This window comes from Myotis nattereri (genome assembly GCF_964212035.1).
Source record: "Myotis nattereri genome assembly, chromosome: 6".
Taxonomy (NCBI): domain Eukaryota; kingdom Metazoa; phylum Chordata; class Mammalia; order Chiroptera; family Vespertilionidae; genus Myotis; species Myotis nattereri.
In genome coordinates, this window is record NC_138081.1 from 59,175,380 (window position 1) to 59,197,889 (window position 22,510).

Here is a 22,510-nt window from a genome sequence, read left to right on the forward strand (position 1 = left end):
CAGTAAATTATGAGGCAAAGTTTTTGTCAATGGTTTATGTTGTTGCTATTGGTTTTTTACACCATAGGTCCAAGAAATAATGTAATTCCCTGTTTAACAGTTCATAAGTACTCCTCCATTTTTAAATGCTAAAAGTAATTTTTATGGTTATGCTAAAACTAGACAAGTCTATACTAAACAAAACCATTAATCCTAAACCTCAAAACAGAACCAAAAAAATTCAAAACTGGATTTTTTGTGTTTTTTCTTTTTTTTTTTTTGATTTGAGAAATGGATTTGTTGGGGATCCAACCTTGGCGTTATCAGGACAATGCTCTAACAACTGAGCTACCTGGCCTGGGCCTCAAAACTGATATTTAATGAAACTAAATCACAAGGGACTTCAAAATTAATTAGCAAATTCTGTCCACTACTTTACTAAGATACACCATGAGTGAAAAAAAATTGAGAATACTGGTATATGTGTAAAATTAAAGGTATACACCATTGCACTTATTCATATATTAAAATGAAGGGCATAGGGTAAAACTAATTTTATGAAACAGAATAAAACCAAAGGATACTTTCCATTGACCTAAAATTTAATTTTCCAAATTATACTTTTTAAAAATGATACTCTATTTACAATACTGGGTTTTATTAAGGAGTTAGAAACTTAGAGAGTTTGGAAACAATTTATTACCAAAAATAAAAGAGAAAAAGGAAATAAGGGAAAATGCAGACATAAATCATATAACAGCAGAAATCCCACTGGATCACAGTAAAAGGCAGACAAATTAAATATAATAAAACATTCATTAGAGAATGGGGGCTAGCAAAAAGAGTGACTTTCACAGAGTTTTGAAATGGAAAATTATAAAATTATATATATGATGAAATAAGCTGAAAAGAAAACCCAAATATAACAAGAAAAAACTTAATCAAGTCTTCTCTTTGGAAGTACGAGAGGTTTGTATTGGTATTCTTTTTTATCACAGATGACCAAAAAAAAAATTCAGAAATATGGAATTTTGCTTTTGGGACGACTGACCCTCAGCTTCTTCCATGTACAGTACTTCGGAAACAATATTCCATTTTTATCACCACTGCATTCCATTTCACATTAAGGAATTGCTAATATGGTTATTAAGCTTAAGAGAAGCACAATCACAAATGTTGTAACAAATCTCTAAACATGAATACTAAACCATGTGTCTTATACGTTCTCCCATGCACCTCAGTACTCCAGTTACATCAACTGGAGTTTTGTATTGTTGTGCTGCAATACAGGAGCTGATGTTTTTCCTTACCAACTCAAATTCATCAAACAGCTGTATGAGGGAAGGTGGAATGAACATGTGAAAGCCTTGGAGAAAAGCATTGATCTGAGGCTGAATGGCTCTTGTCATTCGAAGTTCTGTAACAAGCTGGACATACTCCTCCTATTAAAAAAGATAGTTTTCATGATGACTTTTTTTTTTAATTCCACATACTTAAGATAATTTTGATATAGTCACTTCTCATTTAAGAGGCAAAGATTTAGCCGAACCGGTTTGGCTCAGTGGATAGAGCGTCGGCCTGCGAACTGAGGGGTCCCAGGTTCGATCTGGTCAAGGGCATGTGCCTGGGTTGCGGGCACATCCCCAGTGGGGAGCCTGCAGGAGGCAGCTGATCGATCTCTCTCATTGATGTTTCTAACTCTGTCCCTCTCCCTTCTTCTCTGTGAAAAATCAATAAAATATATTTTTTAAAAAAAGAGGTAAAGATTTAGAATTAAGTTGGCACCAATATTCATACACCTCAGTAAACCAGCACCCTACCATTCACTAAACTGTTTTCTCACACCCTGTCTGTAACAACAGCGCTATCAAGATCAGTGGTCCCACTTCTGGGAATATATCCTAAGAATCCCTGAACACCAAGCAAAAAGAATAGATGCACCCCTATGTTCATAGCAGCATTATTTACAATAGCTAAAATCTAGAAATAGCCCAAGTGCCCATCAGTAGATAAGTGGATAAAAAAGCTGTGGCACATTTACACAATGGAATACAATGTGGCCTTGTGAGTAAAAAGTAATCTATACTAATAATAGATAAATATATAAACTGACCATCCCTCCACGACACCCACAGCCAATCAGGAGTATGCAAATTAACCCAACAAAGATGGCAGGCCTGCGCAGAGCGGCCGGGGTTGGGGCGGGATGCCCGCTGTGTAGCCAGGGTGACGCGGCAGGCCTCCCCGGGACCCCACCCGCCCCAAGCCTATGGCCAGCGCGCATGCGTGCCGGCACCGAGCAGCTGGAGTCCCAGGAACACCACTGGAGTGTCCGGTCCTGTCAGCCTGACCTGGGGGTGGCTGGAGTTCCCAGTCCTTTTGGTTTCTGCAGCCTCTGGACTGGAAGCAGAAACCAAAAGTGCAGGGAGCACCAGGAATTCTGGGAATCGTAGTTCTGGTGGCAGCCCCTGGACAGGAAGCGGAAGCCCAGAGCGTGGGGAGCACCAGGAATGCTGGGAATTGTAGTTCTGGTGGCATACGTGTTGCAGGATCTCCTAGACACTAGAGCAGTGGTTCTCAACCTATGGGTCGCGACCCCTTTGGCGGTCGAATGACCCTTTCACAGGGGTCGCCTAAGACCATCCTGCATATCAGATATTTTTTACATTATGATTCATAACAGTAGCAACATTACAGTTATGAAGTAGCAACGAAAATAATTTTATGGTTGGGTCACAACATGAGGAACTGTATTTAAAGGGCCAGAAGGTTGAGAACCACTGCACTAGAGCAAAGTGAGCCAGGAGCAAGTTACTGTTGCGGTGGGGGATGAAGGGAAAGCAAAGGTGGGAGACATAAATAAAGTCAGAGTGTCAAGGAAAAATTAAAAGGAAGATATCCTGCAACTTCTAGGAAATCTCCACCAATGGAGCAAAGAAGAAAAAAAGACCTTTATTATTCTGTGAGCACCAAACCAAACTGGGTTGGGGTCTCAGACAATTCGCTCATATGATTGCAAAGACAGACAGAAACTCCAGGATTGGAGAGGGCTCCCCTGAGGGCTCCCAGATTGGAGAGGGTGCAGGTTGGGCTGAGGGAATGACCGCTCCCCACCCCCACCCCCGTGCACGAATTTTGTGCACCGGGCCCCTAGTATATTGTATATAATCCTCACTTCCCAGGAACAAATACTCTAAACACAAAGGGGAGAAAACCTATTTTGGGACCAACCCTTTATTATTTATTTATTTGGGGGGGGCACTAACATGATGCTCAGCCCCAAAAAAAATCACAGGCACTGAGTCAGCAAGTTACTAGTATATACTGGCTATGAATTCTCTGTTTATCTCAGAGCTACAGAAGTGTCAGTGAATTCCTCACAGCTCTCTCCAGACCCCACCTGGCTTCTACTTTCTGGCACAGGGAAAGGTGCTAAAGCTGCCATTTAATCCATTCTTACCCCCAATCCCACTCCCTACCTCCCAAAGGCTTTTCCCACTATATAGGAATTAATCAGTTACTACAAATTACAGACAGTTACTAGAGGAAGACAGAAACATGTATCAAACAATCAAATAGAAACACAGAACTAAATTTCAGGGTTCAATCAAGAAATAATATATAATAACACACTTCTAAGTGATAACCAGCAGTGAATTCAGCATCAGCACATGATTATCTCAATATTTATGAATGCTCTAAAACTGCTTATTGGACACTACAATTTTTCTACTCCATTCATTCATTAATTATATGTTTAAGATTTTATATAAGATCTCATCTTTCCTTAACAAGAATAGCTTTTATTCAAGAGGTTTTGTTTTTACAATCAAAGTAGTACTACTCAATAGTTACTGCTCAAGACCTTACTAAATTATGAAGCTTGAAAGTAAAAGATTTGTGAATTGCTCAAGTACACTTATTTTAATTTGCCATTTTAGTCCATATTTATCAGAATAGTACACATCTCTTATTTATCAATTAATTCTTATTGTTTCCCCATACATTTTATTTTTAGAAATTTGTTTTCAGAAGTATACTAATCTTTGCTCACATGTTACCTTTTATTTCACCCAATACATTTATTTCTATAACTCTGGTTCATAGTTATTAAATATCAATATGTGAACATCAGCTCCTTCAGATACTAGTCTCCATATTAAGGTAATTTAAATGTGAAAACAAACAAATAAAAAAATCCTGGCCAGGTGGGTCAGTTGGCTGGAGCATCCATCCAGTCAGGCACATATGGAAGGCAACTGATCAATATTTCTCTCTCTCCCTTCCTTTCTCTATAAATAAATACATACATACATACATACATACATACATACATGTCCTTGGGTGAGGATTAAAAAATAAATAAAAAATGTGAACTTGGTCTGAAAAATGAATCTTGGTCTAAATTATTTCTCCATAAAATAATGAAATCCTAGCCATCACATATCCTCCTGGGTATAGTAAAATAAGTTTTCCAGGTAGTTGAAAGATAATTGTGTTTAACAGTTAAAATCTACAGAAAACAGAAAAAAATCTAAATCCAACTGCTTCTAAAATAGTTGTTCTGCCTCCTTAAATAGCACATCTTCAAATAGAGTAACACCATTAACATTTTCTTGATGACACAATTATTACTATGAACATCCACTATTATTATGCACTAACATTTTGACTGCTCATACTGTGCTACAGAAACACACTGGCTGCATTCCCACTACATATGAAGGCAGCCAAGTGATGCACCTCCACACTTTATCCCCTCATAACTACATCAAATACCCATATGCCTTAAAGAAACAGTGGACACACAGATGATAATCAGTCTACAAAATAGTGGCATAAAGAGTTGCATGATCAGCTCGGCCGGCATGGCTCAGTGGTTGAGCGTCAACCTATGAACCAGGAGGTCATGGTTCGATTCCTGATCAGGGCACATGCACTGGTTGCGAGCTCAATCCCCAGTAGAGGGTGTACAAGAGGCAGCCGATCAATGATTCTCTTTCATCATTGATGTTTCTATTTCTCTCTCTCTCTCCCTTCCTCTCTGAAATCAATAAAAATATTTTTAAAAAGAAAAAAGAGTTGCATGATCAAACATTAAATATATACCAAACCTGATATCTCATTTTTTCTAAGGTATTAAAAGAGATGATATAACTTGGAGGGGCAGGTAAACTTTTATCCCCAACAGATGGCATATTTGCTCCCACGTGAGTTTTTTGCTAATTCTTTGAGGGCATAAAGTAATGCCAGATGCCATAGATATAACTCGAAAAATTAACTATATACAAGAATCTGAGTTAGTGCTGTACTAAAATAGTTATGTTAACATACAGAAAGTTTTCAACTTAGAAAGCTTCAGCATGGAGATAAGAACAACAAAAAGCCCTAACAACTTTTTTCTAGCTTAACCTCTGAGCCTGATAACGGATACAACATAGCTAAGAAAAAAGTAACTGCAAAGGGAAAAATACCACTAAGATTAAGGAGATGCAACATCTGACCTTAAGTTCCAGTTAAGTTATAGGTCTAGTTACAGAAACATTTTGTTTTAATAATCTCCTAGTCTTCTGAATGTGTGGAATGAATAATATCACCCTTCAGAAATGTTTTTTAAAATCTAACTTCTTTTCAGGCTTTGGACCTAAATTATGTCTTTTTATTAGGGGCGATAGTGATGTTGAAACTTAAAATATTTTTAAAGCTATTTTTCTTCTTGAAAATCTTTTCTACTATTCCTAGGAAAATATTTAAATAAACCATATTTATATAAATAAAAATTAATTTTAATAGTGAAACCAAGATGTTACTTCTAAGTAGACCGATAAATTTGGCCATACTTGTAAAAGTGTCTGGAATAATAATTTTTTTTGCAATTAACAGTTTCAATGCCATTATTATTATTCTCATAATTCAAATAACTGTTTGAATATAAATCCCTTGGTAATAAAAGCTTCCTTCCTGGGCTTCTCCAATTGATTAGTATTGCTCTGGTATGTAAGAGTTCTCACTAAAAACTTCTCCACCTAGAACTCAAAAGAATACCAGGTAAGAATAAGTAGGTAAAAGAAAATGAGAGGCACTGTAATATTTTTCAATCATTTTTTCTTTACCAGTATATTCTTATTTTTAAGGTCACATATTAGTTACAAAGATTGATAGTCTGGTAAAAATCCTATTACTTCAGTTTACCTGAAAAAAGTTTAGTCATTGAAAATAGTGATTCCTCAGGTTACCGTTTCATAGAGTTGGTAAAATTTTAGAATATACTAACTAAAAAGCAAGGGAACATATGTTCTTCTTGTAAACAGGAAAATACTAAAGATAATTTAAAATCCAATCAAATAATACACACAAATATTCAATATGGAGAACTTCAGACTCAAACTGTTTTAAAAGTTTTGAATAGTAAAATGATTTCTCATAGTATACTTTTCTGAAGATGAAAATAAGGAATCCACTTTAAGTCAATAATCTATATGCACAAACCTGTATTTTATGTGTGCATCAAATGTGTCTGTGTGTGAAATAAATCAAGTGAAACTGGCAATAAAATACAAGGTATTAACCATATGAAAATAAGTGGAGGAAAACATACTAAATTTTATTTGCAACTTTGTTCATATTCACTAACTTAGTAAGGGAGACGCTAGCAGTTGTACAATCATACAGAACTTGATTTAAATTGAGGGCTCACCACTTACTAATTCTGAGCCCTTAGAGTCCAGGGGTGGGCAATCTTTTGACTCGAGGGGCACAACGGGTTCTTAAACTGGACCGGAGGGCCGGAACAAAAGCATGGATGGAGTGTTTGTGGAACTAATAAAAATTCAAAGTAAACATCTACACTAATAAAAGAGAAAAATGGTAATTGGCATACGGTGATACAGTTTTCATTGGCTAATCAGGGCTATATGCAAATTAACTGCCAACTAAGATTGGCAGTTAACTGCCAACAAGATGGCGGCTAATTTGCATATGTAGGCACAATGCAGGGAGGCGAAAGGAAAAGCAGGAAGAAGCCCCCTGCCACTGACAGTGATCGGAAACCCAGGGGGGAGCTAAGAGCTGGGGGGCAGGGCAAAGGCGGCCCCAGGGCCGCCTTTGCCCTGCCCCCCAGCCATGATCGGAGAATCAGGCGCCTTTGCCGCCCTGGCCAGTGATAGCAGGAAGTAGGGGTGGAGCCAGCGATGGGAGCTGGGCACGGTCGAAGCTGGCAGTCCCAGGAGCTAGGGGTCACTTGCCTGGGCCTAAAGCAAAGCCCACGATTGTGGCGCCCCCCGCTGCCACTGCAGGTCCCCGCTGCCCGGGCCGGACGCCTAGGCCAGAGGCATTAGGCCTCGGCAGGGGCGGAGCCTGCAACTGCGGGGAGCTGGGGGTCCCCTGCCGAGGCCTGACACCTCTGCCGGAGGCCTCAGACCTGGTCAAGGGGCCGATCCGGTGATTGGTGATCGGAGGGTGATGAGGGTCAACTCCTCTGGCCGAGGCATCAAGCCTGGGTGGGGGGCGGAGCCGGGGATTGGGGGGATATGATGGTCCCCTTGCCCAGGCCTGAAGCCTGGGTCAGAGGTGTCAGGCTTGGGCGGGGGGTGGAGCAAGCGATCAGAGGGAGATGGGGGTCCCCTGCCCAGGCATGATTCCTGGGCCAGAGGCCTCAGGCCTGGGCGGGGGTCAGAGCCAGTGATCGGGGGGAGATGGGGGTCCCCTGTCCAAGCCTGACACCTCTGGCGGAGGCGTCAGGCCTGGGCAAGGGGCTGATCAGGCGATCGGAGGGTGATGGGGGTCAACGCCTGAGGGCTCCCAGTATGTGAGAGGGGGCAGGCTGGGCTGAGGGACACTCTCCACACACACACACACACACACACACACACACACACACACCCAGTGCACGAATTTCGTGCACCGAGCCCCTAGTCATTACATAAAAGGGTACGGTCTTTTTTTTTTTTTTTTTTTAGTTTTATTCATTTCAAACGGGCCGGATCCGGCCCGTGGGCCGTAGTTTGCCCACAGCTGCCTTAGACAGGTATTTAACATCTAAAGAAATATATAGTGTGGATAAAAAGGGGCCACATGCTAACCTGACTAGCTCAGGGAAGGCCTGCGTGGCGGCCTTACAAACTCAAGAGACTTAAAGTAACCACAAAGGATGGTCTGAAATTAAAAATTTTTTAACTAAAAAGCAATTTATGGTGGGCATTCATGTACTAGGCTGGTATCTTCCCTGACAAAGGCCAATCTTTACCTTAACTGAGCCTGTCTATTGTCTTTTTGCATCCATGGTAACATCATTGGAATGTCAAAGTAATTTTCCTTTTTCCGAACCCCTCAAAGTACAGACACCGCTCTGGAGACTACAAGTCCCCTCATTGTTATTGAGTTGTCAAGTGTTAACTATCCTGCACCCACCTAAATAAAAAAAGTATGTGTCTATCATTTTACTTTTTATCCAATCCCAGAGGTCCACCCCTTTCTGCTTTGCTTACTCCCACCTCCCTAACCTATCACCAATAGATTTCACGTAACCCACTTACATCACCTCTTTTGACTGTAATGTATAAAACAAGGTGCAAAACTGCCATTCTCCAGAGCATTATCTCAATCTGCTGAGATTCTGCTTCCTGATGTCAACAGTTTGGCTCAAATAAACTCACAAAAATTCTTCACAAGTTTGAATGTTTCTTACATTAACAGTAATGTCATAGTTACAAGCTCAGGCTTGAAATTTATAGACTGCCTGGGTTCAAATCCTAGCTCCAACACTTATTAACCACGTGATCTGGAGGAAAGCTACTTACGCCCTTTACCCTTCAGTCTCCTGACCTGCAGAAAAGGATATCTACACCTCACAGGACTATTTAAGTTAATATACATAAAGTACTTTGAACAGTGCCTAACACATAAGCACCTGATAAATGTCAGATGCTTTTAATATTAAAGCTGTTTCCACATTCAATAAATAGAAATAACTATCTCAAAAAGCTATTATCCTATATAATAAAAGCCTAATATGCAAATCGACCAAACGGTGGAACAATCGGACGGCAGGGGGCAGGGCTGGCTAGTGGGCGGTGCCAGGCCAGCAAAGGCGGGTGCCAGTGAGCAGAGGGAGTGGACGGCGATCGGGGGGGGGTGGTGACCAGTGGCAGTGGGGAGATGGGGGGCGGGACTGGCCCCTCACCAGCCAGCACCAGCCCGATTGGCCCGCTGGTCGCCTCCCGCAGAGGGAGGCCAGACTGCGTATTAGGCCTGCTACATCCCCTAAGGCAGCAGTTCTCAATCTGTGGGTCACCAACATGTGGGTCGCGACCCCTTTGGGGGTCGAATGACCCTTTCACAGGGGTCGCCTAAGACCATCAGAAAACACATATATAATTACGTATTGTTTTTGTGATTAATCACTATGCTTTAATTATGTTCAATTTGTAACAATGAAAATACATCCTGCATATCAGATATTTACATTATAATTCATAACTAGCAAAATTACAGTTATGAAGTAGCAACAAAAATAATTTTATGGTTGGGGTCACCACAACATGAGGAACTATATTAAAGCGTTGTGACATTAGGAAGGTTGAGAACCACTGCCCTAAGGACCAGACTGCGAGAGGGCACAGGCAGGGCTGAGGGACCCCCCAGAGTGCACGAATTTTCGTGCACTGGGCCTCTAGTGCAAATGCACGAAGAACACATCTTAAATACATGAAATATATACCAAGTATTCAATAAGCAGTACCTATTATCACCAGAAAGCAACACTGATGGTAATGAGATTGATGAAGAGGAGGACAGCAACAACAACAGTCATTCTGGGGGCCAATCCACCAAAGCAGTAGTCGTCTTTGAGTTGTTCTCTTTTCACCTTCCCAAACAATTACTAAGTTTCATAAATTCTATATCTTTGAAAGCTATCTTTTTCCCCATCCTCACTGGCACTGGCATAAAATCCCACATGCATGCTCCACAGACCACTGCCACAACAATCTACCAGCTGATCTGTACTAGCCTATTTCAATCCATTCCTCACACGCCAAACTGAGTTTATTCGATCATGTGACTCCCCACTATAGCATCTTCAATCATCACACAGCCTTTAGAATAATGTTCAAATTTCTGATTGTGAATTAAAGTCTTTCAGAATTTGGCCCTTTCTACCTCCCTCAGCTAATCTTTTTCCACTCACTTACTTTGCAATCTAAGCTACGATGTACAACTCTCACCTATCTGTGGTTCCCCAAACACATGCTAGGTCAACTCTGTGCCTTCTTTTAAGCCTAGAATACTTCCTTCTCCCCTTCCTTACTCCCATTCTGACCACTTAATGGTTCTCCTCTGTAATCCAACTCCAATGGCACCTCCTCCATTCCCTGACATCCTGTCCCATCCCACCCCCATGTTTTCCCCTTCTAGCCAGAATGAACTTGAGGATTAGTATTGTAAAAGTGTTCTTAACATTTAAAACCCAAGTAGCTTACTCTTCAGTTCTAACAGCTAGATCAATTTAAGCTACAGGTATGTTTGTAAAGATTTTTAATATTTAAAAATTAATCAGGCTGTTTATTGAATAAGTATTAAGCATCATCAATTAGATATAAAATTATACTTGACCCTTACTGGTCATATTCAGTTCTAACAGCTAAAACTTAAGGTTTGGGCCAAAATGTCACTTTTAATTCCAGATTTCATGGTTCTACAATTTCAGCTTTTCATCAAGAATTTAAAAGTGAAAGTTAAAAAAAGTAAAAGCAAAACTAAAATAAAAATACTATTTAAATGTAAATATTCAGCCATTTTCAAACGGGAAAACAAGGTTCTTTGTTTTTACCCTCTAGAATTTAAAACAAAACAGATACAAAATAAATTTCAAAGAGCATTATAGTTCCAATGTGGAACTGGGATATATTATTTTGCCTTACATTAATTGTATTTTTTAATTTACTGCTTTTCAAAAAAGGGTATTTTCATCTGTTTGGTTTTACTCTATACTTACCAAAGCCTTTCAATAAAACTTAGGAATAAATGACTCCCCCATGTGGAGATCAGCTTACACAGACTTTCTCTTACTAACAAGCTTGACAAGTCATTTAGCTTCAATATGATTATAAATTTTGAAGATGAACATGACAATTATAACTTTTTACCTATAAAGGTAAGTAGATAAAAGGCTGACCCTAAAGTGACACAAAGGTTCATGACAGAAATGTATGTTAAAGAATAATACCTGCAAAAAACATGCTTTGAAAATTTTATTTGTAAATTGAATACTTGAACAATTTTAAAGTGAGTGGTCAATTTAAGCTATAGGTATGTTTCTAAAGATTTTTAATATTTAAAAATTAATCAGGTTGTTTATTGAATAAGCATTAAGTGTTTAAGCATCAACATTTAGATATAAAATTATACTTGACTCTTATTGTAGGTAATATCAGAGGCTCAATTTATTGTGAAAAATGTTTATATCCCAAAATTGAAAGCTGAGAATTTAAATATTAATGATTGAGATCCTGCTTTTAGCTCTATTACCAAACTAATTATTGAAAAAGTTTAGCCTGTAATCAACCAATTAGTTAATATAGTTAAGTAAAAATGTACTAAACTCAGAAACAAAAGTTTCAAGCTCTTTAATATTATAATAGTATTCCAGCCTCAGAGTAGAATCAAGATAAAGGGTATACCTTCAGTGTGAGTATATTCTCATTTGCTATTATTTTTTGAATATCTTCCTTCTTTCTAGAGTTCCACAAAAAACACAAATGTAAAAGAATTAATAAAATATGAATCTAAACAAAAATCAGTCATAGTGGAAGGGAAGCTGTTAGGAGAAACAAGTTATAAATACAGCTATCTATCATGCAATTGTTAATGGATCTTTCTACTTTGTCATATAAAATATATCTGAGAGGAGAGACAAATACACTCATCATCAGATACGATATTCACAGGTAGGAATCATGTTTGAGATTCTCTCATGAAAAGCAATCACTTGATTATAATAAAGATTCTATGACTTCATCTCCTGTAATTGAGAGTATGTCTCCACTGTAAAATAAAGGAACAAATTCACTGCAAGGTGAACAATCTAATAATTAGAAGGATTAAAAAAAATTTTTCATCCACTAGCAAGTTCATATAGATTTTAAAAACTAATTTAAGCACTTTACTATTTTCAGTTTCTAGAGCTTCATATGACTCATTATATTAAAAGTCAAGAAGTTCCTCCTTAACATGATTCATTTTGCAAATAGTATGAAGAATATTAGACTTGAAACTAGGAGACAGGAGACCTGGGTTTTAGCCCCAGCTTTAGGCTTCAGTATCCTCATGTGTAAAATGAGAGGGTAAATAAAAAAATTTAAGTATAAATATTGAAAACTCAGCTCCTGATTTTATTTTCCAAAATTAAACTTCATGTTTTTTATATGAACAGTATCTAAGTTTCAAAAAGGAAAATTATATAGCATAATATAAGTCTCCAATTTCCTGTGTATATCTGAAACTTTTAAGCCTATTTTTTATAGAAAACTATCCAATAACAACTAACTTTTGTAATGTGCTTTTAGGTTTACAAAATGTTAGTAACAATTCTCTATGGGGGTAGGTATCCCGATTTCACAGGATGGAAAACTGAGGCTGAGTTTAGCTAAAACATGGCCAAGTCTTTTGGTTTTTAAATAAAAAAAAAAATGATATTTTACTAAATTGCTAGTCTAAAAAATGGTTTGATAAACATTATTTTTGTAGGTAGGTGATTCTAAAGCTGTCTTAAATTATAACTCAACTACAGGAAAGGAAAAAGGAAAGAAAAAAGGTTTTAGTCTTATTTAACCATAAGTTTGGTTAATTAAAATATTTTTCTTCTATAAAATGTTATTAACTCTAACAGTAAAAAAATTTTTTGCTAATACCAGGAGACTTTACAATAATTAGCCAGGAGACTTTAGAATATCAGGACCAAGTTACAAACAGTGGCTAAGGTAAAAATTCAAATACTTACTTTGTTATTTTGTGTCACCAGAATACTTCCACCCCCAGGTTTCAAAGGTACCTCTTCCATTGCTCCAAACACATCAGTCTCAACAGAAAAAGTCAGTTCTAGACCCAGATCACTAATATCATTATCTAAAATCCACTGCAAATTCTTGGCATATTCTGGATCAATAGATGCCACATCTTGGTAATTTACAGGAATACCTAAAAATATAAACATACAGCAGTTATATTCTACATGTTTCTGCCTGTCCTTATCTGTTTAATGGTAAAATACTGCCCTCTACAGATACTATGTAAAACTGCAAAATATAATCAAATTCACAGCATCATTTAAATGGATGCTAATTCTTGAATTTGAGGCTTAATTTAAGCTTAGTTTCTTCCACATTTTTACAATGTAATCTTTCTTTAAAAGCACTATTCAGGAAATTATTATAAACTTCAAAAAGTGCCAATTCTCTTAAGTATATTCATGTCAAAATACATTCTTAGTATAAAAATACATACACTGAAATGAAAAAAAAAAAAATGTAGGTGTTTTTTTCTTTCCCTCAGGCCCTCATTTAAATGCCTTACATACACAGATAGTCTCTAAGCAAAATAAAAATGTTCTCATTCAAAATGGCATCACTTATCAAATTATATTTACTTAAAGACTATATTGATTTATAGTCTTTAAGTAAATATTTCCTATATTTACTTATAGGAAAAACACTTTAGCCCTAACTGGTTTGGCTCAGTGGATAGAGCATCGGTCTGCGGACTGAAGGGTCCCAGGTTCGATTCTGATCAAGGGCATGTACCTGGGTTGTGGGCACATCCCCAGTGGGGGGTGTGCAGGAGGCAGCCGATCGATGTTTCTCTCTCATCGATGTTTCTAACTATCTATCCCTCTCCCTTCCTCTCTGTAAAAAATCAATAAAATATATTTAAAAAGAAAAAAAAACACTTTAAATAAATAAATTAGAGCCATACCAAGAATGTGCTTATAGAACGATCTTGTGAAGTAAATGTTGACCAGCTGCCTATGGTTCAAAGCTAATCCCAAGATCTGTCCAGCAAAACGGAAATAGTTCAGGTGATCAGGATTTACATAGGAGTTGCTATTAGGCTGAAAAGTTGTTCCTATTAAAATAAATACAAAATAATGTATTTTAAAGAATCTATATGCAGAAGAGACTTCATTTTAATATAGATAAATTTGTTCATACAAAAGTTCAGCAAAGCTAAAGTTATGTATTAATTTCCACAGGAATGTTCTTTGTGAAATATATAACAGGCAGTGAAACTAGAAGTACAAAAGACATTAATTCACACATGTATATCACAGTACATCTTTGTGCAGAGAGAAAAATTTTAAAGTACTTTTAAACTGCACTTTTAAGTATTTTAATTGGAAGATGTGTCAGAGAGATCCTGGAAATAATATATTAAAAGATCACATACATACACACACACACTCACAGTTCCCTGGACAGTGTGGATAAATAACTGCTAGGCTGTGAATTAAGGCAGACATTGTCTCATTCAGGCCCAGTGCAGTAGGTATTTACTACTTTTTGCTCCTTAAGGAACACAGCTCTGTAAGAAAATAACTAACTATTCTTAAGTAATAGAACTACTAATCAATGAACTTGATGCCTTTTAACAATTCTCAGAAAATCACCAAAAGTCCACAAGTCAACCAATTCATCCTCATGGCAAATAATCAAGGTTAAATAAGTATCTCTGAGGTATAAAAGTAAAAATGGCAAGGGCAATAGTTACCCATTACTGTCAAAATCTAGAGCAATGGAGTATATGACTCCACCTATATGAAAAAGATCTGGAAATAAGACAGTGGTGACAGATACACAACAATATGAATGCACATAGTGCCAATGAATTATAACACTTCAAGATTATTAAAATGGTAAATTTTGTCACAATAAAAAAACGCCTCAAAAATATCTAGTGCAATGAAAAAACCTAATACCAAGACCTCAACTTTAAGTAACCCTTCTTCCCTGTTTTTCTGTTATAATCACTAACTTGGATTATAAATCCTCTTATCATTCAACAAGTATTTATTGAGCTTGTGCTACCTAAAATAAATAATGGATAAAATTAATGAAACTGCATCAAAGGAAAATAAAGAAACAATGAGAAAGTACTAGAGAGTGAAAAGTTTGGTCATTTAGTATACATAGTACTTTGGCAATAATTCCCTTTGTGCTTCGTTGGTCTTTGATTTATCAGAGTTGGCATTGGACTAAATTGCCATGACCAATTTACTGAGATATAAGGTACAAATTTGGAAGCTTATGGCTGAATGATTTAAAAGAGCCACATGAAGCTAATCATCTACTTTTAAATACCTTTAGAGAATCATAATGTAAGACTGGGTATTAAAAGTCAAGGCAAAGTTCTGTGGGATGAAGAAACACTTTAAGGATAAACATAGCCATAATTTCAAAAAATACAATATTCTGAGAATAATCACAAACGTTTTTTATGTATTAAAAGAGTGAATGCTTAGGGTTATTGATGAACCAGTAAAGATTTTTGATGAACTGAACTTTCTCCCCCTTGGTCCGTACAATTCCTTCTCTAAGTACTTTCTGGGAAGTCTGGGTTATTAAAAAGAATAGAAGAGAAATCGAAAGAAAAAAATGGGGGGAAATATTCAGGAAACAAATAATAGTTTTTAACTTGAAAGCTAGTTAAAACATAATATAAATTCTGTTATGTTTTAAGTTCAAAATAAAAGTAACTGTGATACTCCCAGTTATTTTCATTGCTTCAGAAAAATTGTATTATACAATTTATCCTTTGATTCCCGTAGTAGCATAAAAAGGAGCAGAGCCTAACACCAAAGGCCAAACTCTTGGCCACTATAGCATATTACTTGTCTAATGTTAAGTATCTTAATTTAATTAGAAAGCAAGTTTTAAAGACATTATTATAGAGATTAGGTCTATTCAAACATTTCCCACATTTAGGAAATTTCAATTCTTAAATGTAATTCCCTTCTTGTCAACTATACATAAGAACAATTTCATTTAGATTTTAATCTGTTCATACTATGAACCCGAAAAGAACACTCATATGGCTTACAAAAAGGACAAATCACAATTTTTATAGTCTATGTGCTTCAATATATGCTCTACTATAAATTTGTAGTATGAGGAAGTACCTCGACTAATGATTTCACACCAAATCTGTTTTTCAGGTATGGAACGGTATACAAGACTCAGAATAAAGGGCTATAAAGAAAAGAAATGCATCTAAAATACAATGTTTTAGCCTGGCTAGTGTGACTCAGTGGTTGAGCATCAACCTATGAACCAGGAGGTCAAGGTTCAATTCCCAGTCGGGGCACATGCCAGAGTTATGGGCTCAATTCCCAGTGTGGGGCATGCAGGAGGCAGCCAAACAATGATTCTCTCTCATCACTGATGTTTCTAACTCTCTCTCTCCTTCTCCCTTCCTCTCTGGAATCAATAAAAATATATTTTAAAAAATAAAAATAAAATACAATGTTTTAATGCTAAATCTTACATCAAAGATTAGGCCTAAATAATGAAATTTAATGCCACATTAGTCTTGTCAAATTCAACAAATTCATCTCATAGCAAACAATCAAAGGAAACAGAGTTAAAGCAGGCAGTCCTATATCCTATATAACCCTATATAATAAAAGCTTAATATGCAAATCGACTGAACGGCAGAACGATCAGTCGCTATGAAGCGCACTGACCACCAGGGGGCAGACATTCAACGCAGGCCCCCAGACCACAGGCCCCAGGCCAGCCAAGGCGGGTACAATCGGGGGCCCACTGATCACCCAGCCAGTTGTCCCACAGAGGGAGGCAACTGGCAGCGGTGGCAGTGTGGGGTGGGGTCGGTGAGTGGGCAGCACCAGGCCAGCCAAGGTAGGTGCAAACAGGGGGGCCCCAATCACCCTGCCAGTCATCCCACAGATCAGCCCTGATCGCCGGACGGGCCTAGGGACCTTACCCATGCACAATTTCGTGTACCAGGCTTCTAGTTTATAAATAATTTCAAATACACCAAGTATATCTGAGGAGCCCATCACACAGCTTGATATCTACAGCTGCCTAGCACCACTGCAGCCCTCCTCCACTTGCCTCTCTTAGAGTCATTCTTCTTATTCAAAGAAGATGTGCTACTCATTTGGTTGGATGCAATCTGGAACTACAAGTAATGAAGCACTCTACCCTTATAAAAAAAAATTTAAACAATGGAAAAGAAAAAGTTTTTAGGGGAAAAAAGCAACTGTACATAACATTTAAAAACTGAAATCCTACCTTCACTTGGATATGTGTCTATGAAGTTACAAAACTCTTAATTATACCTCACACAAATGAGGCAGTACACTAATCATTTCCATTTAGCCTACAATGTCAAATTCAGTTCTGTGTCACAAGTACCATTTCAACAAACAGAGTTTTTTATCTGTATTAAATGGTTAAATAATAATTTCTTAGTTGTCAGGTCTTGACATTTTAAAAAGACTGAAAATTAAGTTAGTATACATAAGTAAACTGTAAGTTAAGATTTGATATCATGATTTCCAGACTTTGTTTGTTATAACCAATAAATTTTGAGGCTTGGAAACTTAAATAGGATTAGCAAATTTTAATTTTTCCAAATAAGTACTTGTATTATTTTCACATCATCTACTATCACTATTTCACTAAAGGAAATTTAAACTCAAGAAAAGTAGACTAAAGGACAATCCTTAAAGTGAATAAATTTAGTTCTAGTTTATAAAGAGCTAATGAAGTTTCTTGGGGGCAGCACTAGTACTTAAGACAAGCATTGGAGAATCAACTGTTGCAGTGGTTCTCAACCTTCCTAATGCCGCGACCCTTTAATACAGTTCCTCATGTTGTGGTGACCCCCAACCATAAAATTATTTTCGTTGCTACTTCATAACTGTAATTTTGCTACTGTTATGAATCGTCATGTAAATATCTGATATGCAGGATGTATTTTCATTGTTCACGACCCACAGGTTGAGAACCGCTGGGAGGAAAGCCTGCTAGACTGAGTCAGTTTCCAATTCATTAATTGTGCCAACATAGACAAAAACTCTGAATTTTAGTTTTCTTTTCTATGAAATGGGAATACCCAACCTATATTATAGGGCTACTACGGGAATCAAAGAATAAAATACACTGAAGTAGTTTGGAATGTGACAAGTCACAGAAAGAGTCATGGAGGCTGTACAACTTACCATCAGCTGACTGGGTAAACAATGCATAATCAGGATTGACTATCTCATTAGACAGAATATCAAACCATTCACGCACAACGCCTTGACCCTAAGTTCAAGAAAATAAAATTAAGTATCAACATAAATATATAAGATGGGGAAGTTTTTTGTAAACAATAAAATTAAAAGCATATTAAATTTCTTCAATTACCAATTAAATATTAAATTTTATTCAAGTGTATTTTAATCTTTTATATACATTGATCTTCATCACTTATGTTTATACCCACCATGCCTTCTTCTCCATGGAACCGTACAGCAATTCCTTGCTTTAGCTTTGCACAATTTGCTTTTGACACGACTTCACAGCTACTCCTAAAAATGGAATCTAAATATGCAGCACTGGTTAATTGTACATATTAAAATTTACAATAGCTAGTGTTTGGGGCCTCACATGCACAGCATTTCTTTTGTTAGCATACCTCTGTGAACCAGCAGGATGTCATTCTCACTCACTGGTCTATGCACCATGTCTGAATCTGCTTGTCCTGAATGCAAATGTTCATAAAACCATTCACAGCGATCTTTAAATGGCTGCCCCAACAAATAACAGTAAAATATGTTAGTGTTTCAGTCACCTATTAAATTTACTTAACTAGCATGCTAAATACCCTTGCTACAAGTAATCATCCTTAGACCTTTATTTATACCAAGTAGTTCTAGATAACGTCCTGACATTTCAACAACTATTTACAAAAAGGCAGAGCATGGCTGAAATACTTTGACTATCTAAAGGGTGTTAAAATTCCTTGCATTTTTGCCCAGCTGGTGTGGCTCTGTGGTTGAGCATGGACCTATGGACCAAGAGATCATGGTTCAATTCCCAGTCAGGGCACATGCTCAAGGTTGTGGGCTCCATCCCCAGTAGGGGGAGTGCAGGAGGCAGCCAATCAATGATTCTCTCTCATCATTGATGTTTCTATCTCTCTCTCTCCCTCTCCCTTCCTCCCTGAAATCAATAAAAATATATTTAAAAATAAATTTTTAAAAATGCCTTGCCTTTTCAACAGAAAAGACTTGACAAATTAGGTTATATCTAAGGACTTAATGTCATATAAGTAATTATATTTACTCTCATTTTCTTTTAAACACAACAAGGCTTATAAAAAATGAATTTTCACATCCAGAAAAATTATGTCACATGTTCCATTTAATTTTTCATGAAAATAATCTGTTACAGCTAACTTTATTCTTATTTCTACTATAACCTCTGAATACATGCAGCAACCAAAAAAGAATTTGTAACCCCCTTCTTTCCTTCTTCCTTCCCTTCCTCCACCCTAAAAATTAAAGAATATGACTTCTTAAACAGTAAAGGAAGTCTCTACCTTTTGTTCATTTGCCAGATATGCAACTGCATGTGATTTGCAATTTTTTTATGATTACTCAGAAAGTACTGCTGAGTAGCCAGCATGTGCCAACACTGCAGGTAACATAAGAGCTATAAAAATCCCAAATTCTTTGCTAAAATCGTTTAATATAGTTAAAGAAATGAAACTAGCATTAGAACAATACATATATACTAAGTTCTAAATAGTGAAGTACAATAAACTAGAGTGCATTAAGAATGTAAAGAAATTAAGAATCCTCTAAGAACTTTAGTTTTCCCACCTGTAAAATCGGGGAAATAATACCTTAGGTGATAATTGTGAGGATTAAGTGAAATAATGCATATATAAGGCATAATAATAATTATAATCATAGATTAGCTAACATTTATTAAAGCACCTATAAGTTTTAAGCACTTTAGATGTATTTTGACATGTAATCCTCACAACACTATGAGGCAAAGGGACTCTTACTGTCCCCATTTCACAGAAGAAAAAATGCAGTATCCAGAGGTTAACTTGTAGAAATACTTAACACCCAAAATGCTCAGAGAGGTGTTGTTCTTATTATCACTCATAATAATGTTAAAATTATTGTTAATAAGATTTAAAATTATGTTAACTGTCCTTGCCATTATAAGATATTAAATATTAAATTATACCTTTTATCTATAAAATGTGAACCAAGAAATAAAAGCAAATGACAATTTTTTAAAGTAATTCAAATGGAACATAAAAAAATATAAAGTTCTACCTTTAAAAGCTATTTAATAAGATATCTGTAAGATCAAAGCATCCACATACATATACACATACCTACAAAGCCAAAGGGCAGATTTTTGTATGTAAACTTTCTCAGTACCTGCATTCCCATAAAATAATTCACAAAACAGGACTGATTACAGAGGTTCCTCTTATTAGCATTTGTACAGCAATACAAAATGTTTCTCCCTTTAACTACAAGCCACCTGAAAACCACCAACAGAACAAGAAGTCAATCCCTTAGCAGAGATCCTTTTTGTTTTTAACTGTGTTTTGGGACAGCCTCCAAGTTACATAAAATTTCTAAGTACAGTAGAATACAAAGTATTTCTTTTTCCTGTTGTGAGAGTAAGCTGCCAACATGATGTCCAGTCAAGTCTAAAAACTTCAGTGTGCATTTCTCACAAACAAGAGAATTCTTCTACATACCAGAAAACTGTCAAAATCAGAAAATTAACAGACACATTACTACAGTGTATCTAATCCTTAGACCTAATTCAAGTTTTGTTCTTTTCCTAATAATGTCCGTTATAGTGCAATACCTCAAGAATTTTATTTAGTCCTGTTTCATTCTGGTAGTTTCATCGTTTACTTAATTTTCATGACCTCAATACTTTTAAAGATTGCAGGTCACTTATTTTGTTAGTATGTCTGATGTTTTCTCATGATTAAATGCAGGGTGTGCACCTTTGGCAGGAATATTAAAGAAGTGATGCCATGTTCTTCTCTGTGCGCCAAGTCAGCTGGCACACTGATCGTTCTGCTTTGGTCACTGCCAAATGTGCCCACTGTAAAGTTTTTTTTGTTTGTTTATTTTTATTTTAATCCTCATCTGAGGACATGTTTATTAATTTTAGGGAGATAGATACAGAGAGAGAGAGAGACAGACAGAGACAGAGACAGAGAGACATTGATTGGCTGCCTCCCATATTCACTCCAACTAGGGATCGAATCCGCAATCTAGGTATGTGTCCTGACCGGGAATTAAATCCACAACCTTTTGGTGTACAGGATGACACTCCAATCAACTGAGCCACCCAGCCTGGGTGATAAAGGCCTTTTTTAAATCTTTGTAATTTGTAAGTATTCCATGGGGACATACTTTGAGACAGTAAAAATATTCCTCACGCCCTGGCCGGTTTGGCTCAGTGGATGGAGCGTCGGTCTGCGGACTGAAGGGTCCCGGGTTCAATTCCAGTCAAGGGCATGTACCTTGGTTGCGGGCACATTCCCAGTGGGGAGTGTGCAGGAGGCAGCTGATCGATGTTTCTCTCTCATCGATGTTTCTGGCTCTCTATCCCTCTCCCTTCCTCTCTGTAATAAAATCAATAAAATATATTTAAAAATATATATATATCCCTCACATCATCAAACTTTCCATGTATTCATTAATTTTTTCAATACAGACTCATGAGTTGGTTGTATTTATAATATTTTGCCATCAGTATTTATTTTGATGGCCAGATTGTTCCAGATTTGGACCGTGGAGTACATTCGAGCTGGTTCTGAGTCATTATTAATTCTGAGTCATAATTCTTTAAAAAATTTTCTTGCACATAAGATGTTGCAAGCTCATCTGTACTTTCACTGACCCAGCCCTGGAATTAGCCATTTCTCCAATGAGTCCTGATTCATTAAGAACAGTATTCAGAGACCAAGAACTGGGTGCTGGGTTAGCTATATCTATCTATCTACATTAAAAATTGTAAGCTCACACTGCCATCTCCAATTCCACTCCAAAGGCACATGGTTCACTCTATTTTCCTCCATTTTGAAACTCCTTTCTCCAACAATGAGAAACAAAGCTCCCACTATATTCACTATACTTACTTATTTGAACAACCTGTATATAGCTTACATGAACCGTTTGTTCACTGCATGCATGCCCTGTACCCCACTTGGGCTTTGTCAAACTACTGAGCCACTGTCACCACCCTCCACACTGGACATTCTCCATACGCCACTGCAACTCACATACTCCATGCTGAGGCCCTCTTCTACACAGACACCCTCCTTACCACGCCCAAGCTCCAAACACCATAAGAGGAACACCACAATGTTTGAGGGCACCTTCCTCACTCTGGTCAGGCAACAAAATACTCTGTGAGTCAAAGAGGTGGGTAAGGTGGATAGCTGATGCAGATGCTTTTTGACTGAATTGTTCAGA

The 22,510-nt window shown here is 37.1% G+C and overlaps 1 protein-coding gene across 2 annotated transcripts in view; it reads right to left on the reverse strand.

The window, feature by feature from the left end:
* Positions 1-22,510, reverse strand: part of HACE1 (HECT domain and ankyrin repeat containing E3 ubiquitin protein ligase 1) — a gene marked incomplete at its 5' end in the record, with an annotated part of 84,557 nt that overhangs the window by 13,066 nt on the left and 48,981 nt on the right. For both annotated transcript variants that reach the window (XM_081093995.1, XM_081093996.1), the window contains 6 exons: positions 1,290-1,421; positions 12,977-13,173; positions 13,948-14,097; positions 18,215-18,302; positions 18,484-18,581; positions 18,676-18,787. In XM_081093995.1, the coding sequence (XP_080950121.1) occupies positions 1,290-1,421; positions 12,977-13,173; positions 13,948-14,097; positions 18,215-18,302; positions 18,484-18,581; positions 18,676-18,787 (777 nt within the window). The remainder of the gene's footprint in view (positions 1-1,289; positions 1,422-12,976; positions 13,174-13,947; positions 14,098-18,214; positions 18,303-18,483; positions 18,582-18,675; positions 18,788-22,510) is intronic.